At 34.5% G+C, this 27912-nt stretch overlaps 3 protein-coding genes across 5 annotated transcripts; all 3 read left to right on the plus strand.

Moving 5' to 3' along the window:
- The first annotated feature begins 1547 nt into the window (after positions 1-1547).
- On the plus strand, positions 1548-6627 carry LOC115953812 (solute carrier family 35 member F2-like). The gene is made up of 11 exons (XM_031071610.1): positions 1548-1752; positions 1879-1973; positions 2124-2181; positions 2944-3135; positions 3417-3493; positions 3797-3879; positions 4083-4134; positions 4608-4676; positions 5040-5126; positions 5308-5372; positions 6217-6627. Exons 1-11 carry the CDS (start codon positions 1617-1619, stop codon positions 6326-6328), a joined length of 1026 nt encoding a protein of 341 aa, XP_030927470.1. The 5' UTR covers positions 1548-1616; the 3' UTR covers positions 6329-6627.
- Positions 6628-11354: 4727 nt separating this feature from the next.
- On the plus strand, positions 11355-17155 carry LOC115954321 (solute carrier family 35 member F2-like). Of its 2 annotated transcripts, XM_031072245.1 has the most exons (12): positions 11355-11433; positions 11725-11852; positions 11973-12067; positions 12722-12779; positions 13208-13399; positions 13641-13717; positions 13978-14060; positions 14238-14289; positions 15123-15191; positions 15565-15651; positions 15835-15899; positions 16704-17155. In XM_031072245.1, the coding sequence occupies exons 2-12, from the start codon at positions 11810-11812 to the stop codon at positions 16831-16833; spliced, it is 951 nt and encodes a 316-aa protein (XP_030928105.1). In that variant the 5' UTR covers positions 11355-11433; positions 11725-11809; the 3' UTR covers positions 16834-17155. The 2 variants fall into 2 exon arrangements, with proteins under 2 accessions (XP_030928105.1, XP_030928104.1); XM_031072244.1 differs by lacking the exon at positions 11355-11433 and having other exon boundaries at positions 11505-11852.
- Positions 17156-17721: 566 nt separating this feature from the next.
- Positions 17722-26081, plus strand: LOC115954322 (transcription initiation factor TFIID subunit 12). Of its 2 annotated transcripts, none has more exons than XM_031072246.1 (9): positions 17722-18499; positions 18612-18776; positions 21120-21641; positions 22333-22407; positions 23280-23358; positions 23452-23516; positions 23667-23702; positions 23957-24136; positions 25075-26081. In XM_031072246.1, the coding sequence occupies exons 1-8, from the start codon at positions 17918-17920 to the stop codon at positions 24074-24076; spliced, it is 1644 nt and encodes a 547-aa protein (XP_030928106.1). In that variant the 5' UTR covers positions 17722-17917; the 3' UTR covers positions 24077-24136; positions 25075-26081. The 2 variants fall into 2 exon arrangements, with proteins under 2 accessions (XP_030928106.1, XP_030928107.1); XM_031072247.1 differs by having other exon boundaries at positions 17816-18499; positions 25061-26081.
- The last annotated feature ends 1831 nt before the right edge of the window (positions 26082-27912 follow it).

Below are 27912 nucleotides of genomic sequence, written 5' to 3' on the forward strand. Positions count from 1 at the left end.
TTCTCAAAAAAAAAAAAAAATTAAAAAAAAAAGAAAAGAAAAGTGAATTGACTATTATGAGAGAACGAGAAGAAAATAGCAAAAATTGCAAAACAGAAATCCCATGTTTAAATAAGGTCGATCGTTGGTCAACCTAACCTGATATGGACTTATGCAGGGTTGGGTTTGGGTCGATTCATTTTTTCAATAGTCTAAAAAACTCTTACCCATACCCATATTTTTGTTCGGACAGATTAATGGATCAGGTTCCAATTTGTCGGCGGGTCTAATTGTGTTCCAATTTGAATTTTGCCAAACAAGTTTGCAATTTGCCGTACAGATTATGGTCAACATCACTTTTGGCTTTGTTATAATACTGGTGAATTGATTATGTTTGATGTACGACATTATTAGCATCCTATTCTTAATCCTTTAGACTAAGAAAAGGATTATATTCATTTGCTCTTCAGTTGGTCGATCAGTCGAAGTCAAGGTCGGCACTTTCGACCCCACAGCTTCAATGGGTTTAAAAAATCTCAAGCAAATTGGTGGCAGTATTTCTCACCAACACAATGTTGTCTCCCTAGATCACTGTTCAGGAAGTAGGAAAGCACAGAAGGGTAGTTGTAGATTTCTAAATAGATGCAATTAGCAGTTGTCATCTACCAAGTAGACCACTTTATTTGAGGTGTTATACCTTGTCATACTTGTGTTGAACATAGTCCACACTTATAAAACTGAGAAAAAACCTAGGTACTCCGGGAGCAATGCTCTCTCCTCTCATATGAGGGGTAAAATTTATACAAGATATAAATTTTACTCAATCTTAATTTAAGTGTATATGTATATAAAGTACTTTCCTCAAAATTTGAATCCCGGCTCTTACTCCTCACACCCCATAAACACTTATACTTGTAAAGTGATTATTACACTTATTAGTCAAGACTCATGAATTCACTTTATTATCCATTATTGTTTTTAAATTGATATATTTTTAATATTATACGAAAAATAAAAACTTAACAATATTTTTTTTTTTGGTTTGATAATTAATTAATATGTGTATTTTGTAGTCAACAGGAGCTTGGCTCAGTTAGTAAGACTTAAGCACTTCATCTAACTCACCTAAGTTTGAGTCCCGTTGCCAGCAAGAATTCGTTAATGGGCATCCACACGAGTTGGCCCAAGGGCCTTTAATTCTAGCATCCTGCTAAAAAAAAAGTGTATTCTGTCATATTTTAAAAAAAATTGTAGCTTTGCTGTGTAGTACTCGAAATTGCACCATATGTCCGGGTCAGTGTCCCCGCTTCCCAGATTGTCACGCACCTGCACAATGGTTCATTAAAGAACTCCTTCTGCTATATGGTATAACTTTGATTCAGCTTCTGTCCAGTGGCCAGTGCCACTGGATGCGTTGGATACGCGACACGTGTTCAAGAGTGGCACGTGTTGGATATGTGACATGTGTCCAAGACTGGATACATGTCGCGTATTCAACGAGTCCAGTGGCCAGACGAGTCCAGTGGCCAGACCAGTCCCGTATAACTTCTATCTGATATGTTCAGCTATAATGATTCTAAGCAGACAATTTTAGGTAGTCTTTTGCTTTGATACTTCTGCAAGTTTCAGTAATCAGTATGAGCTGGTGCAATTTGAATGGCAGCTGGAGAAGCCATGAAACCTGGAAAACAATCTACCTACTGTTCCTGGGTCAGGTTGTCTCTTTTGTACTTGCACTCGGTAGCTTCACTTCGTCTCTGATAGCTGATCTTGGTAACCTTCAAAAACCCATCTTTAGTTTCATGCATTTCTCTGCTTCTCATGTTGATGACCATGATTTTTTTTTTGGTAATTTATGTTGACCCTTTACTTGATTTTGTTTTCTGTTGTTGTGTGTAGGTGTAGATGCACCACTTAGTCAGACTTTGTTTCCTTACTTCTTTTTGGCTTCTGTTTATGGGAGTATTTTGCTGTATAGGCGTAAGAGACTACTGGTAAATTCGTTTTTTCTTCATTCTTTTGCTCTTTATATTGCATTAGCTGCTCAACCAAGCGGTGTTGAAACTGAAACCTTAAGCTGAAGTGCATTTGGTTGCAATATTCTAAGTTGCATTTGAGTTTCTAAGAATGTGTGAGTGTGGCAGGTTTCTTGGTATTGGTATCTCCTTTTAGGTTTTGTTGATGTTCATGGGAATTATCTTGGTGAGTAATGCTCTCTAAAATCTCCCACATATGCTTTGGCATTATTAGTCATGTATGAGCAATGTGAGAGGCTAATTAAGATTATTGATGATTTTTGTTCTCAAAAATTGTTGTGCTAGTAATGGCAATCAATTGTTCTCAAAAATTGTTGTGCTAGCTGGGCGGAACTAGGATTTTATGAATGGGGAGCCAAAATTATAACAAATACAAAGTTGAACTAATTTAATTGAGTCATACAAGAAATATGAAGAGTTTTGAGGCTAACCATATTTTTTAAAAAAGTTCAGGCAAATTTAGGGATAAAAGTCTAATATTTGTAAAGTTTGCCCTTCCCCCCCCCACTTCGCCTAGTAGTTCCGCCCCTCTGCATAATGCCAAATTTGAGATTTGGCTGTGTTTGATGCTTAGGATGATTTTGAACTAAGGAAGACATAGGAAAACATAGACAATGTACAAAGCTCCTACTCCTACAGGTCTAGAAAAAGTGATTAATAGGCAACCTTAAATCCTTACCCTCAAATTTTTTTTTTGGGTGGAGAGCAACCGTGTAGTATTTGAAATGAACCTTAGAATTATTTTTAAAAGAAACAGAGAATTTTGTCCCAATGTATATCGAAAACCAGAACAACATAACATGTAAAATGAACCTTTAATGCATAATTCTTATTTCCTATAAAATCTATTTAAGTCCTGTATAAGGTAGATCAAAATGTGGATTTCTAGGATTCATGAATTAACTTGTAGATGTTTAATTTGATGCAGTTAATAAGGCATACCAGTTCTCATCAATCACCAGCGTGACGTTATTGGATTGTTGGACAATACCATGGGTCATGATTTTGACATGGTTCTTTCTAGGCACTCGGTATTCCCTGTGGCAGTTATTTGGTGCAGCCATATGTATCATTGGCCTTGGCTTAGTGTTCCTCTCTGATGCTGGGGTGGGCGGTGGAGGTGACATTTTCTCTTCCATATTTTATAACTTATGTTTTCATTTTCTGGGCAATGAAACTAATGGTTGTTCAGAGTAGTCATGTTTCAAGGATGGTTTTTGTTTTAGGAGAGGGTGTATAAGTGGAATTATAGTCATGGTTAGTGAACTTAGTTCCTTGAGTTCTAAGGCATTCCTAGCAAGTTTTATGTGAACACTACCATCCCCATTAACATTTTGTATTTGCGACTCTAATTCCAGATTGTATATATTATTAATTTCATATCATAAATTGATCTTTCAGATGGTTCGAAACCTCTGCTGGGGGATGTACTTGTCATTGCTGGGGCAGTTTTCTATGCAATGAGCAATGTTGGTGAGGTCAGAGCATCCATTTCTGCTTCCTCTATAGAAAGATAAATAACTCTTTTTAGGTTGAAAGGGTGATAGTGATATCAGATTAACTTATGGGCTGAAAGTCTTTGGTTCTATGATAAGCGCCTACTGAAGTATGATACTAAAAATTTGAAGCGGCAAACCTGAAGCTTCAATTTTTATTTTCAGCTTTGTTAATTAAATTGCAAGTTTCATATGTGGAACATTGAAGATCATTTCCTTTATCTAATTCAACATATTCTTGCCATTTAAAAGTTGCTCCTTTTATAATTACTTTCTAAAATGCAGGAATTCTGTGTTAAGAAAAAAAATCGCATTGAAGTAGTTGCAATGATTGGTGTCTATGGATTTCTAGTGAGTGTGGTTGAAGTGTATCCTTCATCAGGAAAATACTAGACAGTTTTTTTGGATAAGTAATACAATAGACATGGATTACATTTCATTTTCAAAATTTATTTTTAGAATCTTTTTGTTGTGATTTTAGCTTTGCGGAAAATAGTTTGGAATTGTAATTTATGTTGCTATTCTTTAAGGAGAAGGATAGCATTACTTTCATTCCTTAACCTTTTCTCAGATCTATAGTGGAGCTCAAGAGTCTGGAATCAATTGAGTGGTCTACAGATATTGTATGTAATTTAATTTTGCATAATCTTTTATGGTTCATCCATCTTCTCTTCCTGACATGCTTGGATTTATTTTTCTTTTTTATTTTTATGTGAGAATAGGAAATCTAAACTCCCACTGATATATTTCAGTTCTTGATGTTAATTTTACATAATAAGATTCTGAGGAAAAGTTTGATGATGGAGTCTACAATCTGCATGTGAATGTTCTGCAACAATCTGAATAGGCTTAATAAAATAAGATTTTATTTGAATTTCGGAAATCATTTCTAGTATTGGGAAGGGAAAAAAAAAAAATTATATCATGTTTGATCTTGGAAGTTAGTGTCACTAATGCTTAAAGTTTTCTTAAGCAAAGACAGTGTGGACAAGATGTAAGAAATTTAGCTGCAACATTACTGTATGCCTTTCCTGTCTAATTTCCGAAAATATGCATCCCTTACACCTTAAAAAACAATCTGTTTTCATGTTTTCAGATATTAGCCTTTGCTGGGTATGCTGTATCAACTTTTATGTTCTACACCGTTGCTCCTTTCGTTCTTCAGGTAAGTCCCCTTCTCTTCAAACTTTTTTGGGGCAATTACTTTGTTTAGGTGAAAATTCATTTGCCTTTGAGTTTGGTCTAGTTACTGAGAGGTCTTACAATGGAAAATTGATTACAAATAGAATTCTATTTTGAAAGATGAGAACAAAAATATGTAGTTTAAGGTGAGAATCAAACTCCCTGTCCATGTTTTGATAATAAAAAGCAAAAGAGCGTTAATTCTCTAAATCCTTTTTTCTTTGATCTCATTGACTAGATGAACTAATTATGAAACTAAAAATCAATTCCTACCTTTATTATAGTGATGCTGTCCTATGAGATATACTAATGGCCACTGTTTTTAATTTGAGTATTTTGCATACAGTTAAGTGGAGCAACGATGTTCAATCTCTCTATCCTAACTTCCGACATGTGGGCAGTTGTAATTCGCATTTTTTTCTACCACCAGCAGGTGAGCTTTTCAAATTTATGCATATGTTCCTGAGCTGTAATATAAATAGCTTGAAACCTAGCTCTTTGAGTCTCATACTGAATTCAGTTCTGCAATTATATTATGCAAATACATCTTGTTTCTTTACAATTTTTGGTGTCATGCATTACAAACCTGACCAAATATTAATCTCCACTGGCAGGTTGATTGGTTATACTATCTATCTTTTACAATTGTGTGTATTGGACTTGTCATCTATTCAACAACGTAAGTTCTAATACTTTGCCTTGAAATTTTTATTGGCAAACTGTCTGGTTGTGAATATACATGCAACACAGCATCATGTGAAAGTTCTTGTCATTGTCTCTTTTAATAGAATGTAAAGAACAGTGTTCATCTCATATTTTATTGAAAACTAAACCAAATTCTCCGTGCAGAAAAAAAGAACCTCCTAATTAGAGTTGATTGTTAACACAAAAATCAAGCTCTGTAATTTGCTAGTGGCATGTGAAATATATGGATAATGGATAAAAATTCATCAGCCTAGTCTGTTTTATGTGTAATGACAATCCTGTTTCACATTGCTTTTGCAAAGCCTTAAATGACTTTTTATCTTCTCTGTGAACAGTTCCTTACACTCTTGAGGAACCAATGTCTGATAAGCCTAGTGAGGATTTTGAACTTGACCTTAGACAAATTCCTTGAGCACGGTTTATAGTATACTATATTGAAGTTGTAAGATATCTTTGTATTTCCATATTAAGTGGAAAAAATATATATAGTAATATGTTTTCACCATTTGAGACTTTCTATTACAAAAGGGCAAAGCATCATGAAAACGGTGAGATGAAGCTATAGCTTGACCCTTTTGTTAAGGTAATTCCAACAACCATTAGGAAATTGGCCTATTCTAAGTAACTGCTTTGAGCTACAATCTTTTTATAATCAAAATGTGAATTTCTGACAGATTCATGGCAAGTGCAATATGATTTATCATGTCCATCTTAGTACTTGATATCTAAGGTTCTGCTTTCAAAAAATTGTAGCCAAAGTATTTTACTTAACTCATTTTTCTTTTCTTCTTGATCTGTTTTTTTTGGTTTACGTACAGTGAGAAGAATTATGTTCCTGTACCTGCCATCGAGGATGGAAACTCCAATACACAATACGAAGTGCTTACTGAGGAAATTGAAGCGACTAGAAATGAGTCTTTGGTTTCGTGAGGGGCAGGGCAGAATCCAGTATAATTAGGGGTGGAACTAGAAATTCATACGAGGTGGAAGCATTAACAATTATGAAAAATAAACTAAGTAAGAGGGTTATATAAGAAGTAAGAATATTAGGGGGACTGCCTATCTGGTCAGTATAAAATCAAACTGAAATATGAGGGTAAATCTTGAGATTCTAGAAAGTTTGAATGCCATGGCCCCAAAACAGGTATGTAGTTCCAAGAAAAATTTGAGTTTTATATCCCAACTAGTCATAGACCCACGGGATACATGAGAATATTAATTATATTGAGATGTGATATAATGTATAATTTATTCTCTAAATTTAATTTCAAATAATTTATTCTTCCTAAAAATTAAACAATTTTTATAAGTAATTTTTATCATTCTATTTTTTTACAAATTAATAATTTTATAATTTTTGGTGTTTTTGATTGATATTATTTTAGTCTTCATTTTTGAAGTGATCTATATTCTTCTAACTATTGTTATTATGCATTATATATCCTAATTTCTTTTGGTACAATTAAAATTTTAGTTTTCAAATTTCTCATTCTCTTGAGGAAATTATCATGATAATAAAAAATTATCATATAATTACAATTGATAGGTACATTCAAATACATAGTAATGTAGATTGTGTTTTGATATAAACTCAAATTCTCACTTTTAAACTAAGGATTAGTTCAAACAAATATGAAACCAAAATTATAAGAGGGAGTAAGAAGACTTGTGATGGGGAACTCAAAAAACACAATACCAAAACATTGACACCCAAAGTAGAGGTATTAAAAACTATAAAAAATCATTAACTTAAAGTAGAGTTGCAAGAAAGAATTAAAAACAGAGAGAGAGAGAGAGAGAGAGAGAGCATAATCCCTTTTTTGGGAGAGAATGGTAGAGAAAATAGCAAATTCATAGAATAAAAAAGAGATGAGAAGAATATTCAAAATAAAAGATATAATTGTAAACACCAAATTATCTAAATCATGCTATATAATAGAATAACATTATATCATTGTATAATATATTTATAATAAAATAGGGTTACATCTAACAATCAAAGAAAAAAACAACAACTTAAAAACACAACCAAATTAGATCAGCTTAAAATAGAAATGCAAGATTGAATTAAAAATCCACCAAAAGAAAGAATATATATAAATATATATATATATATATAGAGAGAGAGAGAGAGAGAGAGAGAGAGAGAGAGAGAGAGAGAGAGAGTAGTCACCTTTTGTGTGGGAGAAAAGTTCAAAACAAAAATTCATTAACTTAAAGTAGGGATGCAAGAGAGAATTATAAATCCACCAAAAGGAAGGAAAAAAAGGTTTGTTTATGAACAACTTGAACTTGGTTTGGAAAAAAGCTTGTTTATGTTCGTTTGTTTAGAAAACATGCTAAGTTCAAGCATTAATTTTAGGCTCAATTATTAAATGAGCCAAGCTCAAACACAATAATGAGTTCATGAACATGATGGCTCGATTTAACTATATATAATATTATATTTTATATGTATAATTGGCTAAGAGTATATTTATATAGACATGAAATTTGATTATATAAGTTTGTCAATAGATTCATATGATATTAAATTATTATTTGTAACTTATTGATGATATAAACAATCTATTTGTAAAAAAAATTTATTAAATTGTAAAAAGATAAAATATTTTAGTTATGGTTTCATAATATATTAAAAAAAAAAAAAAGTTAATCAAGTAGCTCTGAACAAGAAAATGAGCCAAATCGCTCAACCTCAAATGCCATGGATTTGATCTTTACTATTTTTAACCTTTGATTATTTTATTCACATAAAGTTAAACATAATGCTAGCCCATAGTCTTACAAATAATACTAGCCCTGTGTTAAGAGGCATTTTTGGGGTGCAAATTACAAAAAACCAGCAAGCCTAAGTCCCACAAAGTCAGTCCAAAGCCTACTTCATAGAAAGAAATCCTTAATCTGTAGACTCATCTTATGGAGCTGGCATTAACTTATAAGCTCAGCTTATATCTTTTAGCTTTTAACTTTTATGTACAATTTTTTAAAATCTCACATTTTTATTTATTTATTTTCTTTTTACTTTTTCAAAAATTTTTAAAATACAAGTATACTTTAACACACTTTAAACAAAAAGTTTGATGTACAACCATACTTTAATACAATAGGTTTCACATGGATCTGTGCTATTAATTACAGTCAACATTATTTTTACCTATTATATTACATTTATGTATTTGATTATGCTTCTTGTCTACTTATGTCTGACTCTACATATTTAACAAATCCAGCCATGCATCAAACTTTTAACAAAAAGTTTGATGTGCGACCGTACTTTAATACAATAGGTTTCACGTGGATCTTTTTTTTTTTTTTTAGAATAAAAAAGGGGGTCTCTGGTGTGGGCTCATCAACCCCACGTCACGTGACGGTAATGAGTAATACCACGTGTACCACACGGATCTTACTAGGGTTATTGCTCGAACCGCTCCTCTCTAGGTGTAGAACAAGGACTCCTACCATCAAGCCACACCACCGTGTGGTAGGTTTCACATGGATCTGTGCTATTAATTACAATCAACATTATTTTTACCTCTTATATTATATTTATGTATTTGATTATGCCTCTTGTCTACTTATGTCTGACTCTACATATTTAACAAATCCAGCCATGCATCAAACAATGTGATAGATGGACTGAAAATGTTTGGGAACATAACTTTGTGTTTCTTGATGTGTGGTATGATGAGTTGGTCACATACTTCTTGTGGTAATAAAAATGATTTGTAGCAGTGGCTATTTGTATGTTTTAAAATGAGAAACTACCTATTTCAATGGGAGGCCTGCTAGCAGGCTTTGGAAATTCATCACCGACGAGTGTTCTTCTTCTGTTGCCCCGTGGTTCTGCCTTTGAGACTACCTAAACAATGTGGTTTTGTTTCCCCAATTTCATTTCCTTTCTCATGGTTGTTTCTTTCCAGATTAACATCCTTCTCATAATTAACTATAGTGTGATATTCTTCTCCTTTTCCACTGTAAATGGTCCACAACATTTCAAATCATGCACCAACTAGAACATAATAAGGCTATACATCCTTTAAATTAGTAAAACTCTAGCCAAATTGAACAAACTGATTTATCGCTTAAATTTAACTGTAGACTATGGACTGTGGAAAATTAGAGTTAAGAGAGAAGTGAGAGGAAGAAAAATAAAGTGAAAGACACCAGGATGAAAAAGAAAAGTTTAGGATATATTAAGTCAAGCCCACACCTTAGCATATATTTATACAAGGAATTATAGTGTAATTACAAAAATACCCTTATTAATATGCTAATCAAAAGAAATGACTAGAAATCTAGAATGAACTCATAATACATTTGAATAAAAGAAAAATTAAATATTTATTTTCAAATAAACCCCTCCAAGCTCCAAGCTAAAATGCATGACAATTGCATTATAATTTTTACAAGAATTTTATTGACGGATGCGCTTAGGGTATTCATTAGTAAACTAATTTATGAAAATTTTATGGAAAAATGAAAAACTGATTTTTTTGACAATTTTTCATAAGATTGATGAATAATAGATGCCCAAAAAGCACCCGCTTTTAACCAGATCCTTTACTTATGATTTATGAATCCAATATTCAATGGTGATCTCCAATTTCAGTACTCTATTCTCTTGCTTCCCATTATGCTCCAGTATTGCTCCTAGAAGATGAAGAGTGGACTATTACATAGATTGTACTCCGTACCTAGTTAATTTCCCAATTCTTCTTCTCTTCTTCTTCTTCTTCTTCTTCTTCTTCCTTCATTTTTTTTTTTACTTGGACAAGGACAATTATTGGTTTACATTGTACTATCAATGTAAGATTTACATTAATTATAGTCTACATATTGTATACATTTATTTAGTTTACAATTTAAATCTTATATTAATAGTACAATATAAACTAATAACCTTCCTTTGAAGTGAATATCAACGAAATTCTCAAAATATGTGAGATGCAAAAATAGAAAAAAAAAATGCGTCAAAGAAAACAATCGCACAAGACAATATTTACATAATTCGGCAATTTACCTACATCCACGGAGTTGTAGAAATTTCACCATTCACAAGGAAAAAATACAAGATGCGGCAGTATAGTTTTTTCTCTCAAAACAACACACCAAACTCTAATCTCTAAACAACAGTTTTTCCTTCTTGCCAGTTCATGCGCACAAGATTCACCAATGGGCTAAAACGGGCCAAAACTTGGGCCTATTAGTCCAAACCTCTGCTCTACGGATTAAGCCTCAGAAAAAAAAAAAAAAAATCGCACTTTTATTTTAGATCCGGTCATAATCTAGATTAAACAAAAATAGGTTCCACAAAACTCAACACCTTTTAAACCTTTTTTATTATTTTATTCACACAAAGTTAATTAAACATATTGAAAAATGCCACATTCATAACATTTTTTTATAAAACTTTCACAATAAATTTTAGGTAGTAAATTATTATTAGTTCTAATTTAAACTTACCATTAAAATTACTAGTTTTATAAAATTTTCTCTTAAAACAATACACCAAACTCTAATCTCTAAACAATAGTATTTCTATCATGCCGATTCCTATGCACATGATTCACCAATAGGCTAAAACGGGCCAAAACTTGGGCCTATCAGCCTAAGCCTCTACTTCATGGACTAGGCCTCAGGAAAAAAAAAAAAGTCGCACTTTTATTTCACATCGAGTCATAATTTGGATCAAACACAGTTAGGTTCCACAAAACTCAACACCCTTTAAACCTTTTTTGTTATTTTATTCACACAAAGTTAATTAAACATATTGAAAAATGTTACATTCATAACATTTTTTATAAAACTTTCACAATAAATTTTAGATAGTAAATTATTACTAGTTTTAATTTAAATTCACAATTAAAATTATTTTTAATTTTTTTTTTTTTAAAAAATCCGCAACAACTGACAGTTTAAAATTTGTTTGGTTTAAGATTTGTTATAAAAGTGCCGACACCAAAGAGACTAAGACCAATGCTATCTCGGATCCCGCGTCCATCGTTCAGGAGCTAAGTTGGAACACAAGAACGGTAGCTGCAGCAGTACTCTGCAATTAGTTACTTTATTAGTTTATTATCACATACACGCTAAGTTTTATTTTATTCACAAATATCCACATATTAACTGGTCCTCTTAATATTCCTTCAATATAAAAAATGTGATCGTCATGTACATGACTTGATTTTATCTTTATGCACAACTATATAATAAAAGTCTTATATAGAGAGAGACTAGACACACACACAGAGAGATCTCCTTGTAGTACGGGCTTCTTGTAAGTTTGAGTTTGAGTTTGAGTTTTGAGTATTGAGTATGGACAGGTTCGGTTTGAGAGACTGGTGGAGAAGCCATGCAACTTGGCGGACAGCGTACCTACTGTTTCTGGGTCAGGTTGTGTCTTTTGTAATGGCACTCATGAGCTTCACTTCGTCTCTCATAGCTGATCTTGGTAAACTTTTTCAAAACCCCATCTCTGATTTCTTCATTCCTTTTCTCCGCTTCTCTTTTTGACCACTTTTGGTCTTGATTTTGTTTGTTTGTTTGGTTGTGTGTACTGTGTAATGTGTAGGTGTAGATACGCCTCTTACTCAAACTTTGTTTGGTTACTTCGTTTTGGCTTTGGTTTATGGAAATCTTTTGTTGTATAGGCGTCAGAGACTAAAGGTAATAATTTGCTGTTCTTTTTGTTCATTATTACCAAGAAACTGTGTTTGTTTGTATATTAGATTAACTGTGATGGGACTGAAACTGTTAGTGCAATTTTTTTTTGTTTTTTAAACAGTAAGTGCAATTGGTTACATTACAATATGTGAAATGCTGTGCAATTGGTTACATTTCACAATATGTGCAATTGGTTACATTACATTGCAATTTATCTTGCTCTAATCATAACTTGTCCCCTTAGCAAATAGTGTAAAATGTTTTGCAAAAATTGTATACATAGCATTTCACACATTAGCAAATAACTTGTCCCCTTAGCAAATAGTGTAAAATGTTGTGAAAAAATTGTATCAATAGCATTTCACACATATTGTATCCATAGCATTTCACACATTACAATATGTGTGAAATGCTATCGATACAATTTTTTCACAACATTTTACACTATTTGCTAAGGGGACAAGTTATTTGCTAAAAGGACAAGTTATGATTAAAGCACATCAATTTTCACACCTAACACCAATTTTATTCGAAATAGTTGAAGTTTGGTATTGTGAATATTTGTGTGTCTCTAGACTTATTGCTAGATTATTGTTACAATATTCTATGTTGCTCTTGGGGTTCTGAATATGTGTCATACGCGGTATGGGGTTGCAGGTTTCTTGGTACTGGTATCTCATTCTAGGTTTTGTGGATGTTCAAGGGAATTATCTTGGTGAGTAATGCTATCGTAACTCACTCACATGTGCTCTGAAATTATTAGTCATGTAAGATTGATGTAAGAGGCTAATTATTGATGATTTCATTTTTGAATATTGTGCTGCTATGGTTTTGAAGTAAGGAAGATGCAGGAAAACAAGGTAAGTAATAAAATGTCAGAAAAACCACTGGCTTCACTTATTAGCCAAAAAAAAAAAATCAGAAAAGATGAGCTGACCATGTAATATTTGTTAGAATTTGGAATTTAATCATGAGAATTTGTCACAATGCATTTCCAAAACCAGAACAAAGTAACATGTTAAATAAATCTCTAGTGTATAATTTTTATTGCTATATAGACTTCTTGAAAATTTACTGTATGGGGTTAGATCGTATATGGATATCTGTGAATCATTAATTGACATTTTAGATGTTTTATGGCAGTTAACAAAGCGTACCAGTTCTCATCAATTACTAGTGTGACATTATTGGACTGCTGGACAGTAGCATGGGTCATAGTTCTGACACGGTTCTTCCTAGGCACTCGATACTCCTTATGGCAGTTATTTGGTGTAGCCCTCTGTGTGCTTGGCCTTGGTTTAGTGCTCCTCTCTGATGCTGGGGTTGGTGGTGGAGGTGACATTTTCTCTCCCAACTAATTTTTCCATTTTCTGGGTACTTGAAGTAATGGTTGTCTTGTTCTTTAGAATCATGTTGAAGAATACTAGTGGTAGTGTTTAGTGCCTTAGTGGACTTCAATGGTTGCTTTGATGTTTTGGGTGAACATTGAAAGGGAACTACCATCCCCTTTAAATAGTTCTAACTCTATCCCAGATTCTATGTATTATTGATGTCATATCATACATTGATCTTTCAGGTGGCTCAAAACCTCTGCTAGGGGATATTCTTGTCATTGCAGGGACAATTTTCTATGCATTTAGCAATGTTGGTGAGGTTGGTGAATTGTCTCAAACTAACTTGTTGACTAAATGGCAACTGAAGTATGCCATTAGCAGTTACTAAACAAGAAATTTGGAGTAGCAATTAGTAATTAAAAGCCTGAAGATTAAAGTTACCTTGACAATTGAACTCCAGAAGTTTGATTTGTGGAACATCAGATACCACAGAAGCCCTCTTCCGCCTTTTTATCTTTTTCAGTCGCATACTTACTACTTATAAGTGGCGCCGTTTCTAATTAAGTTCCTAAATTGCAGGAATTTTGTGTTAAGAAAAAAGATCGCGTTGAAGTAATTTGTATGATCGGTGTTTATGGATTTCTAGTGAGTGTGGTTGAAATGTATCCTTCAGTGGGCCGTTTATACTGGAGATATTAATTGCACTTCCTTTTCAAGTTTTTATTTTAAAATTTTTGTTGTGATTTTCGCCTTGAGGAAAATAGCTTGGATAAACAATCTATGCTCCTATTCAATATGAAGAAGAATTGTATTGTTCTCATTTCATAACCTTTACTCAGATCTGTACTGGAGCTAAAGAGTTTGGAATCAGTTGAGTGGTCTGTAGCTATTGTAAGTATTTAATTCTGGATAATCTTTTACATTTTATTCATCTTCTCTTCCAAACATGCCTTAATTTATTTTTTTCTCATGTTCTTTATGTTTCTTTCTAGCAGCTTGGCCTGTATTAGGTATCTGTAACCCTGCTTTAGGTATCAATGCCATGGCTTTCAACGTAAACAGTTTCAATTTCAACTAATCTGTATTTTCTTTTTTCTTTTTTCTTTTGGGGCTGGGGGGGGGGGGGGGGGTGTTCATAAAATTGTGAGAATAAGACTGACATCTAAGCTCTAACTGATAAACTTAAATTTTTGATGTTGATTATACAAATTAAAATTGAAGGGAAAATTTTGACCATAGTTTCTACCATCTGCTAGTGAATTTTCTGCAGCAATCTGCATGACCTGAAACTGTTGCCAGACCATTAAAATTAGGGTGATGAATTTCATTGATTGGGTTTTTAGAAGAAGATTTCATGACTTTTGGACATCACTTGTAATATCACTAGATCAGGTAGGGGAAAAAAGATTAAAGCATGTTTTATCTTTGAAGTACAGCAATGAGATTTCCCATAAGGCATAAAGTTTAAGGCAAAATAATTTGGAGATATGATGTAGGAATTTATCTGTCGCATTACTGCATGCCGTTCCTGTCTAACTTGCAAATATGTTCATTGGTTACACTTTTAACATTGAACATTTTTTTTTTTTGAGAGAGTTTTAACTTATGGTGTCCGCTCCTGATGATGGTTTTTTATCATCAGATCAAGACACTAATTAGTTTTTGGTGTAGGCAGGAATTGAACCCCAGATCTTTTAACATTGAACTTGTGTTTATGTTTTCAGATATTATCCTTTTTTGGCTATACTGTAGCTACCTTTATGTTCTACTCCCTCGTTCCTTTCGTTCTTAAGGTAATTTTCATTCCTATCAAAATTTGGAGAACTTACTTTCATTAGATGAAAATTCAGTTACTTTTGAGTTAGCTTGTTACAGAGCAAGTCTTTGCGCAAAGCAAAACTCCTTACAAATTGTCAACTGATAGATGAGAACAAAATATATAGTTAATTAAGTTCAGTGATCACCAAATTCCCTGTCGAGGTTTTGATAATAAAAAGATTAAGAGTGTGTATCTTATCCTTTTTTCTCAGATATAATTGACTAGATGAAATGGCTATGAAACTAAAAATCAATTGCTTAGAATGTCTTTATTTTAGTGAAGCAGTTCTATGAGAAATACCAATGGTCACTGTCTTGAATCTCTTGATTTGAGTCTTTTGCATACAGTTAAGTGGAGCTACAATGTTCAATCTCTCTATCCTAACATCTGACATGTGGGCAGTGGTCATTCGCATCTTTTTCTACAAACAGGAGGTATTCATTTCAAAATTATGCCTAATATTACTAAGCTGTTACATAGATGGCCTGAACCCAAGCTTTTTGAGTCTGATGCATGTTTATGAAGTTCTGCAGCTATTTCAAGCAAATGCATCTCATTTATTTACAATTTGTGTCAATCGCATGAAACCTGACCTAATACTGATCCCCCCGTTGCAGGTCGATTGGTTATACTATCTCGCTTTTGCTATTGTAGTTGTGGGACTCATCCTTTATTCAACAACGTATGTTCTAAACCTTTGCCTTAATTATTTTTTATTAGTCAAACTCTCTGGTTGTGAATATCCATGCAGCATCATGTGTAAGTTCTTGTCATTGGTCTCTTTAAATAGAGAACTCAAAGGACTGTTATCATCTCAAAATTGATAGAAAAGTAAACCTGATTTTCCATGTAGAAGAAAGAACCTCCCAAAAGCAATTGATTGTTAGTTAAGCCCAAAAATCAAGCACAATAATTTTCATTGTGCACGTGAATTTTATAAAATAAAAATTCAGCGGCCAGGTCTGTTCAAATTTTAATGACTAATCAGCTGAGAAACTTGTTTCACAGTGAGGATATGGATATGAAGCAATTTAATGCATGCCTAGTGAGGATATTCGGCTTGGCCTTAGCCATAACCCTTGAGCACTTTATTATAGTAGAGTATGATCCATTGACAAAATAGCAGGACCTTTGTGTTTCCATATTAAATAGAGTAATATTATATAGAAACATGCTTTCACCAATAAAGCCCTTCTATTAGGATCAAAGTTTCATAAAAAACAGTGAGATTATGCTGTGGGATGAGCTATAGCTAAACTCTTTGCTAGAGAAATTTTTCCAGCCATTATAAAATTTGCCTAATCTGAATAACTGCTTTGAGGTACAATATTTGTGTAATCAAACTGTGATTTTCTGATGGATTCATGGAATGTGACTAGTGGTAGATTCCTTTATCATATCGGTCTGTTAGAACTTGATAAGTTGCCACTTCAAAATATTATAACCAATTTTTTTACTTCATGTTTTTTGTTTTATGTTGTAACAGTGAGAAGAATTCTGATCCTGCACCATCTCTCGAAGATGGAAACTCCAATGCACAATATCAAGTACTTACTGATGAAAGTGAAGGATCAGGATCTAGAAATGAGACTTTGGCTTCAACAACACAACCATAAATCTTTCTTTTTTTGGTAACATATATATTTTGGTAATAACCAACCATAAAACTTTGCAAAAGGTGTAATCTGGAAAGACTGTTAGAGCACCAAGTATACATCCAACCAATTCAACGAAGATGACTTCGATTTTTATGGGCAGACTCGTTGAAAGGATGCAATAGTTTTCTGTCTGTAGTAAGCAGAGCTATTTTTGTTAGCCAAACTTAGTATTCAATAGAATATTTGTGCACCTAATGCCATGCCTAAGCAGAGCTATTTGATGTATTAATATTGCATTGTCATCCAAATAGTTCTAATCCACACCAGTGTTATTCTCCTATTTCAATGCTCTTTTCCCCTCCTAAAAAAAAAATTAAAATAAAAAACTCTTCTCTTGTTTTCCCTTGGGCTGCTAAAAGATGGAGAAGACTAAAACTGTATTTTGCAGTCCCATTCTTTTTCTAAGCGTAATCTTAAAAGTTAAAACTAATAATTCATTCAATAAAACCTTGTTGCAAATACTAGCATCACCACTATTTTTTTCTTCTTCTAATTCTTGCTAATTAACCCAGCAAACATTACTATAATCTTATCAATCTATTGCCCGCTTATTGGGTGTGTTAGAATCTGAAAATTAAGAAGAAAATAAAAATATATAGAGGGTCAAGAAGCCTTTATTTGAAAACACAATTTTAAATATTAAAATTTCAAATTTTGCACCAACAATATGTTTAAAAAACACAATTTTAGTTAAATCACATTGCACTAACGCCTAGCTTGCTAACAGAGATGGACGAGGAGTTTTTTGAAAACAAAATCAAAACATGGTTGGTCAAAAAAAAAAATTCACAACTTTGGGAACCGAAAATGAAAATAAACCCGAACTTAAGGATCAAAAGAGTAATTCAGTAAAAAATAAAATAAAATAAAAAACCTTTTAGTATTATAGCTTATTACATCGAAAATACGATGACATAACACCTCGTTTAGTCGCCTTTATATAGAAAACAAAGCCTTTATATTCACTGAAAGTTGAAAACCCATCTACAAATCTCAAAGCAGCATATCCCCTCGATTTCCCTCCCTTCAATACCCAATCTCAATGGAACAACCACCACCACAACAACAACAAACCCCCACTCCCACCACTACCACCGCCACCGCCACTGACTCCTCCGCCGCCACAACCACCACAACAACCGCCACCACATCATTTCAACCATCTGAGTCTCCGCCACTATCAACTCCACAACAACCCCCACCACAGCCACCCTCTTCAACTCCAACCCCTTCACCTATCCCTCCCTCCCCTAACCCTAACCCTACTCTCACTCCCACCCAAAACGCTAAGCCCTCTATCCCAAACCCTTCACAACCACAACTGCAACCGCAACCTAGGCCGCTCTCTTCGTTTGCCAGACCACCACAACCGCCGCCGCCACAACAGCAGCAGCCACACTTTTCGCACTTCTCGTCGCTCCCTTCTTCGTCTTCTCCGGCCGGGTCTCCCTCCATCCCCGCCCAGAGAGGCGGCATTGCTATCGGTGTTCCCGCGCACCACCCCAACACTGCCGCTTCTCCTCAACCCGCGCCCTTCTCTTCCTCCTTCGGTCACCACTTCACTGGCCTGACCCGCTCCGCCGTCAACGTGCCCGAATCCGTCTCTAGTTCCAATGCTTCTCAGGTTGGCATTTCCTCAAACAGTTTGTCTTCATTCAATTTCAATGGCTTTTTTTTTTTTCTCATTGTTAGGAGAGTTGTACTAAAACCCATGCTTGAATTGTTGTACTGGTTAGGCTAGACCAACGATGCAAGGAATGCCGGGAATTGGGATGCTGGGATCGCTTGGTTCAAGCTCGCAACTGCGGCCAGCTGGGATTTCAGCCCACCATCCACAGAGACCAGTTCAGTCATCTCTTAGACCGCAATCGTCCCCAAATAACCAGCCCCCTACTTCCCAAGTCAGTAATTGTTTTTCACTGAATGGTTTATGAGAGTTATTATCAACAATGTTTGTATCTGTGCGAGTGCATATGTGTGTCTGTACAGAGCAAAGGTTTTAAGAATGGTTGCTGCTATTAAGGCCTTGTTCTAAATTTGGTGTTCATTACTAAAAGCCTTTGCATTTTGTATAATAAAAAGAAATTATTTGTTGGTTTGACGTCTCTGTCGGGTATCTGTAGGGACTAATGTTTTGATTTGTCCTTTCATGGTTGTATTACATGAGGATAATCCGTAAAGAGATGAAGTAGTAGTGATTCCACTATTATTAGTGATATAATAATGATTAGGGGACAATAATGGAATAATTCCTTCGTATTTATAGAGATAGGAGATATAATTCACATGGATATTGTAAGTATCCCATAGGTTGCTTTAATGGTAGTATTTACATTTTCTCTTTCACTCAATAGCATGGGGGTAGAAGCAGACTCTAGAGGTGTGACTAATTGAGTTGAGGTCCTTGAGGAATCAAACTTAAACCATATCAATTGCTTAATAGATCGTTCTGCAAATCCCTTTTTTTAATACTTGTTTTAGTTTTTTTTTGGTTTACACGTGTTTTTATTGAACTCAAACTATATTCTTTTGAACTATAATATTGACTATTGCGGTTGTGGCTTTTAAGTTTTTGGAGTGCTTGTGAATTCATGGATGTATGATGACATGTAAAGGCCACAATCCTTTTTAACAAATATTCCTTATCCTTATTTGAAATTGTTAGAGCTGATTCTGTGACAGTGTTAGAGTTAGATATTTTGCTTTACCAATAAGAATTCCAAAATTGGAGTGCAGTGAAGGTGGCTTGTTATAGCAGAAGTTGGAAGCATGTGTTAAAGCTTGAGTCATGAGGGTTCATAAGTTTTTCAGTATTCACTTCAAAAAGGCATCCATTGTGTTCCCAACAGAAATTAGAAAGCTCACTGTAGGAATAATTTTATATTTCTGAATTGATCAATTAAATCTTTAGAATTTAAGAAGATCCAAGGATGAATCTAAGAATAAGAAAGGTATTGTGAGCTAAGAAAGTAAGTAATGATTAGGTATTCTGTAAATCATATAATTTAGCCTAAGTTGCTGATATTTCCTGAGATCTTTAGGTAAGTTCGAAATGGTTTCAGTGTTTGTGTCAAAGTTTGTTAGACGAGCTGCCGCACGCAGGGAATTTCAAGTTACAAGGATGATAAGACTGATGACATGTCGTTTTGTATAGAAAACACAGACGCGGGTAGGGGTACAACACGGTGACACGGGATTTTTGATAATTATGACATGACACGGGGGGATACGTATTTTAATTAGTTATTAAATATTTTTAAATATGATTTAAGTATTAATTTTTTCATGTAATGTTAAACATACATAAATTTAAGAGCAATAATAGATAATAAAGTGAATTCATGACTATGAAAGGATGCTTAGAAATTAGAATACAAACCAATAATAAGAACCCTAAATAAAAGATATCTAGATAAGTGTATAAGATAACTAGGACATAACATGCACCAAAGGGGAGAGAGAGAGAAAGAGAGATCGACCGAGAAAGAGAGTGAGAAAGAGAGAGCTTACTGATATGCAATAACCTTGTTGGCCTTGCCATTGGTGCCGACAGAGAGAGTGAGAGAGCAGGAGGCTAGGGTTAGGATTTAAGTTTTGGTCTAAATTCAAAACGCTGCATTACAGGCCCTAATTTATTTTTTTATATTTTTTATTTTTTAAAATTTTGGCATGAGCTGTGCCCGGGAATTTTTTTTCTTTTTAAAAAAGGAAATAGCTGGGACATGCATGCAGCGGTGTCCTAGGCGTGTGCTCGACATGGGTATGGCACCCAAAATGAAGTGTCCATACTTCCTAGGTGTCATTCATCCTTAGTGCAATGACAATTGCTGGGAGTCTTCTATCTGTTCCTCTGATTTGTTGTAACAGAATGTAATTAGTTAAGCTCAATTTGTTAAGTTAGTTATCACTTTGTTAAAGGGATTTATTGATTGTTGTAACCAATCCTAGAGTTGGTGCTAGATTAGAGTTGTATATAAGCATCAATAGCTGTACAAATCAGATATGCAAGAATCATGAAGATTGTTCAAGAATAATAATCTGACTATGTTGTAGAATAATATTGTGATGCTTCTATCATTGAGATGATGTGGTATTTACTAATAAAATGGTGGTAAATATTGCCTGCGTTGCTTGCATATGCCTTCTATAACTAAATTAATTGATTGTTTACTTATATGAAAAAATTTAGTGAAAAGGTCCTGTGCCTGTTCTATATGTTTGTTTATTTCTTTTACTTTCTGCAGAATCTTCAAGGGCATAGCCTTATGAGACTCCAACCAGTGGGATCTCCTGGTTCTCCATCACCAAATACCTCACAAAATATGCAAACTGTTAATCAACCATGGCTGTCATCTGGATCACAAGGGAAGCCTCCTTTACCATCTCCTTCAAATAGGCATCAGGTCAATTCACAAATGCAGCAACGAGCACATCTTCCTCAACAACAGCATCATCCGTTGCCAACAGGTTCACAGCAACAACATATGCCATCTTTGCAACAGCAACAGCAACAGCCTACACCATCAAGTCAGTTGCAGGAGCATTATGGGCAACAATTTCCACCATCAAGGGTCCCGCAAGCTGCAACCCATCAACCACAAATAACAAGGGTCCAGGGCTCAGGAAATCAGAAGCCTTCCTCTCTTGCAATGGTGCAGCCTAACACAGTCCAGGCTGTGGCCCAGAATAGAACAGCTATTGCCGAAAGTGATGAATCTTGTAACAGGATTCTTGGCAAAAGAAGCATTCATGAGCTAGTCAGCCAGGTGAGCCATATTGGTCTTCTTTGCTATTGGTTTACTGAAAAATCTTGGATTATTAATCATGAATTTTATTTATTTTTTGCTCTCAAGTCTGATCAGTTTACAGAACCCAGCTAACTTTGTTTTTGCTAATAGAACCATATGGACAAACATTTGTTGTTGCAAGTTTTTGATGAAACATTAACCTTAACATGTCTAGTTCAACTTTGACATCTTATGAGTATGAATTTAAAAAAACTGTCCTGTTTGCTTAGTTGAAGTCTTATATTGGTTTGGAGTGTATGAGTGAGTTTCTAGGGTGCGTTTGGGATGTGCTTATTTGTTAAGCTTATTTGAGTTTTTAGCTTTTTTTTTTTTTGGTACTATTTATGAATCCTACTACACTTTTTGGTACTATTCATGAGTCACATTGTACTATTCAACTAACTTTTAACCTTTTTTCCTACACTTATAGCAAAAAGTTTTCAATTTTAGCTAAATAAGTTGTTCTCAAACGGATCTCTAATGTGTTCATAAACTATAATTCTATTGCAGTAGTTGGATATATAACACAGCCTAATTCTTGCCTCTCTTAAAACCCAAGTTACTTAGCTGTACCCTTCTTTTTTTTGGTTGGGGGTAGAACTTGTGTTGTGGTCCATGATTTTTTTTATTATTACTTATTTTAAATCTTTTTTGACTTCTGCTTGTACAGATTGATTCATCAGAGAAGTTGGATCCTGAAGTTGAAGACATTCTTGTTGATATTGCAGAGGATTTTGTTGATTCTGTAAGTAGCTGAGCCAGTTCTTTTGTATTTCCTCCTTCTCATGTTCAGTATACTTTGCAGTTTTTAGTGCTTTGTGACTAGATGAATCTTGCCTAATTATTCAGTTGGGTTTAGATTTGTTCTTTTTCCTTCTTAGTGTGTGATGTGGCGAGGACAGCTTAAGACCTAGTGTAAGTGTGATATGTACCAGCCAAAGATGCCACCTTTCAATTAATTTGAAGCTTAGAAATGTTTAAGAATAAAATTTGCAAAAAAACAAGATTATAAGTTTATAACAAATAGAAAATAATATGATCAAAGTTGGAACAATAAAATATCAATTTCTAGGCTCAAAGACTCAAACAATTTTTAGATCTGAAATTTCATAAAATAAATAAAAGAGCATTGCAACGACTTAAAAAAGCTATTTGTACTAGCCTTTAGTAACCCTAGGATTCTAGCCTTCCATCTTCAATGTAACAATTAAGTCCTAACCATCCAATTTCATAAAAAGTCACTTGTTACATGACCTTTAAAAATGCTAAATGCATAATAATAAACAAAACATAACATAGATTTATAAAAGACTAGTCTTGAGTAGCAAACGAGTCAACAAGATGGACTAATGGGTCTGCTTCGTTAGGCCTAATTCTCTTACATCAGTGTGTAAGTTCATGATAGCTCAGAAAGGGAGTTTATAAACCTAGCTTCAAGTGATTGGCATAAGACTTCTGTTGGTCAGTGGTGTATTCTGGAATTTTATTTCTAAGCATTTTATACTCCTGCTGTGACTGAGAACATCCCATGAGACTCTTGTAGTGATTCTCTAGGTGATTCTTTTTTAAATCTATAGTTGTACTTACACTTGCACTTATGTTTTTTCCTTTGATTAGATTACAACATTTGGTTGCTCATTGGCCAAGCATCGGAAATCAACAACATTGGAAGCAAAAGACATACTTTTACATCTTGGTTAGTTATGTAGGGGAATTCCTCTGTGTAGTGCTAACTTCGGTTTATGTACTTTTAATGCTTAATCTTCTTTTACTCGTTGACTTGATTCAGAAAGAAACTGGAATATTACACTTCCTGGTTTTGGTGGTGATGAGATTAAGAGCTACAGAAAACCGGTAAGAATTATCATCGACCGTTTACCTCTATCTAGATGGCAGTAGGGCAATCTATCTACTGGTTGTGGTGATGATGCTTTTCATACTTGAAAAAAATATATATAAGAAAAGAAAATTTCTTTAACATATTGCTCTTTGATGGTTTTGCAGCTTACAAATGATATTCACAAGGAACGTCTTGTAGCAGTAAGTTTATTGCCTCTTTTGTATTAACTTTTATAGGTCTCCCTCAAATGTATGAATTTTTCTGTGTGTGTGTGTGTGTATACTTTTAAAGATATCTACAAATGTTAGTGGACTCTCATTGATGTTATTATGCTAAGCTAAATTGAATCTTGAGTTGTTAGATCAATATTTGTATCAGTTTTCGAAGGAGTCTTCTTTCTGAAATTTCTTGTATCTTTTGAAGGAGTTTTCATCATTGCTTCTATTTTTGGCAGATAAAGAAATCAATGGTAGCAACTGAGACAGCAACCAAAATTTCTTCTGGACAAGCTGCTGGAAATGCAAAGGGTAATCTGGCCAAGGCACCTGCCAATCCATTGGCTCCCCAAATGTAAAAAAGTGCATGAAGCATTTATTGATACTGCTGGACATGAGAACTGTTTCTGATAAAGAAGGTATGACAAATATTTAGAGATGTATAATGCCTAAAACTATGGAGGCATGTATTGAATCAGCATAAAACTAACATGTTTATCTGTTTGTATGCATTTAGAAAGTTAGGAATAAAGAAGTTTTTGTTTCTTTGAGGTCATGTCATGGCATGATGTGCTTAGGGTCCGTTTGGATACAGCTGAAAACTGAAAACTGAAAAATACTGTAGCAAAATAATTTTTAAATGTGTGAATAGTACCGTGAAACCCATTTTTAATGAAAAAGTTGCTGAAAAGTGAAATTTGTGGGTCTGTGAACAGTACACGATGTGCTTTGATTGGCTAAAAAAAGTTTGAAAAGTCAAAATTTGTGGGTACTGTTCATTGAACAGTACATGAACAGTAACCTCAAGTCTGAAAAACGCGTAAAGAAAAACAAAAAGGGTGGAAAAACGCAAACGCACTGATTTTCAGCGCAATCCAAACGCAGCTTTATTCTCTTGACATTTTCAACAGTTTTTTTATTGGATGGAAGTACATCTCTCTTTTACTGTTTTCTGCTAGTTGGAAAGCCAAAAAAATTGGTCATAATTCTGTCACAACCTAGCAGTTACACACATCAGGTTCTCATGTGTTCCCTGTTTGACATACAACTGCAGCAGTTTTTAAACTCCCAAACTTCTCATAGGGCTTGCCGCTTGCTCCTATATGGTTTTGAAGAAGTCTTTGTAACAAGGTTGAATACATTGAACCTGAGTTACTTTGTGTTTAGGGAGTTATTACTAGGGTAAATTTGTGGTCAAATCATCTTGAAGTAATATTACGAAGATGCTAAACTGCCACGTGGTTTCATGTATATAGAGAGTTTAGATGCATGTCTTACAGCAGAAAGTGTTATGCTAGTTTATGTATTTAAAGGTTTATAATCTCTGGCATCTATCAGTACAGTTCACTTTGTGCAGGCCAAACTTTGCAAAGAGAAGGCAATGTTACAGTGGAATGGATCCAAGATTTACTGCCTACCTTGGTGGACATCCATATTTATGAATCTTCTTTATGTTGATCTCTGAGGCCACCAATGACCAAGGATGAAAAGTTTTGTTTCACTAATTAATATTCATGCCCCCAATGCTATTGGGCCACCAACTTGTTGAAATAGCAGCTGCAAGTTTGATGGGACTGGTAGGTAACTACTTTTTGAGCTCTTATGTTGGAGTTGTTGCCTGCTATAAATTGGCACCGTTGCAAGCAATCATGGGAAGCAACAGATGTTTTATATGCTTTTCTTGTCGTCACATATGAGTAAAATCATAGATTTGGCCTTTTGGGGGGGTACATAAGAAAACTAAGGGACAAAGAAGACAGTCATTTTGGTTCAAGCAATTTGATCACAGCTATCTTTCATAGCGTGTTGGCGGTACATAGAAAATGAAAGGACAAAAAAAAGTCATTTTTATTTTAGCAATTTGATCACAAGTATCTTTCATGGGTCATTGATCACAGGTATCTTTCATAGCTAGTATTGGGAGCTCATAGAAAATGAAGGGACAAGAGTAATTTTGATTTAAGTAATTTGACAAGTATCTCTCATTGTGTCGTTTTGGCACCTGAAATTCTGACGTATTATGGTCCTTAACATAATGTGCAGAAAAAATGTCATTGATGGGTGTGGTCTTGCTGAGTCTTCCCCGTTTTATGTCCCAGTAATATATACTATTAAAAAAATAAAAAAATTCCTTGGAGTAGAACCAGTAAAAGCTTTCAGTATTTGACAGTGCAAATGACCTGAGTTTGTACGCACACAAATGCAGTGTGTATGTATATTATTTATAACCTCACCCTCCATCCTGTTCTTATTAAGGCTCATTGTAGGTTCAAGCCCTATGAATTGTGTGTAACTTATTAATATAAACGATTTTGTAGATATTGTTTTGTTCTCATAATTAATTAATCATTTATATCATTGCCTTGGTGATTGTCCCAGTGGGTGCCTTAGCTTTTTCTTTAGAAGGTGAGGCCAAGAAAGTTCTTGAGTTCAAGCTCCATTTGGTTGTGCTTTGCTCTATGTTTAAGCTTTGACAAAAGTAGGCCCTTAAATAATTGTTCTCCTGAACTTGATCTATATAGATCCAGCTTGTCTTTAAAGCCTACAAAATCCATTAGCAACCTCAACTAGAAATTTTGACGTGAATAAAGCTGGATGTTCTTGTAAATGATGTGTTGTTGTAAATTTCACGCCTGATTACCAATGCCTTTTAACTTTTCCTTATCTTCAATAAGCTTCTGGGTTTTTCTGACCTTTAAAAGTTACCTCTTATCAACTGCATTGCCTTTGTAAACCGTTTTAGGTGAGTGTTGTTGCATAGGGTTGGGCATAATTGGCTGGGGAAACAAGTTTGAAGTGAATCAACTTTGGTGCTGAGCATTGCGTATCTATTTAATTTTTTATATTGTATTAAGTTGCTTGATGATGACTGATGAGAAGGGAAAGTAATGTGTTTGCACATGTATATGATCAGGAAAATGGAATAATGTGGGTCAGGGTCTTAGTGGGTTGGCTTGGTCACTGAAATCTGAACCGATGCATTTCAATTTTTATATGAAATTTAATGTGCCTCAACGTGTATCACATGAAATTTCATGTGCCTTAATAAAGTGAAACCAGTTCCCATCTTTTTCCATTTTAACTAGTCTCCATTTTAACTAGTCTAAGAGCATCTCCAACCGGTTTTGCCATCGTATTGTATTTTATCATCCTAAAAAGTTATTTTATCAATTATATCATACCATTTTATAATACATCCAACATCTCAAAACTCTATCATTTTACCATTTTTTAAAAATATTATTTTTTCAATATTTCTTTATTATTTCTTTCCAACATCTTGTCAATCACAACCACCAAAAACCACATCTTGCAAATCAGAACCACCACCAAAAAAAAAAAAAAAAAAAATAGAGCAAAGAAGAATCTCTGAAACCGACACTAGCAACCTGTAACTAGCCACCACCACCAGTGGCAAAAAAACCCACAAAACCTCAACTATCACGAACCCTCTGTGACCCATTCCAAATGCACCTAAGACCCACGGCTACACCAATCTGCAACCCACGAAACCTCACCTGAGACCTACCTGAAACCCACATCCACACTCATCTGCCACCCTCAAAACCTCACCTAAGACCCATCTACAACCCACGAAACCCACGGCCACACCACTTGAGACCCACCCACCATGCCAAAAACCCAGCAAGCCACAAATCACAAAACTAACAATCCGATCTCACCTCACAAATCATAAAAGCGGCAACCCAAACCCCACGAATCCGATCTCACTTCCAATGCCCACGAATCCAATCTCCACGTCGATGCCTATGAATCCAATCTCACCTCAACGTCGATGCCCACAGCAGCTGGGTGATTTGGAGAGAGAGAGAAGCTTGACAATGGCACGAGAGAGGGTATGAGAGAGTAAATACTTGGTCTGTAGAGGGAGAGAGAGAGAGAGAGAGAGGCTTGAACGGATTAAAATATACTATTTTGTTTTGACATAGTGCTACAATGCCATCTTACATGCAAAATGGTACTGTAACTGTCACACCCCAAACCCGATATCCGGATTTGTGACCATGATCGACATGTTAATATCAAGCCTAATCCTGATATTAACAAGAACCAACTAAAACTTTTAACAAAACTTTCCTCTTTATTTTCATTCTTGTTTCTTTTCTTTTTGATAAAACTTTTCGCCTGATATTCAGAACATCTACACCATACTCAAAGAATAACATAGTCCACA

This window comes from Quercus lobata, chromosome 7, assembly GCF_001633185.2.
Source record: "Quercus lobata isolate SW786 chromosome 7, ValleyOak3.0 Primary Assembly, whole genome shotgun sequence".
Classification (NCBI taxonomy): domain Eukaryota; kingdom Viridiplantae; phylum Streptophyta; class Magnoliopsida; order Fagales; family Fagaceae; genus Quercus; species Quercus lobata.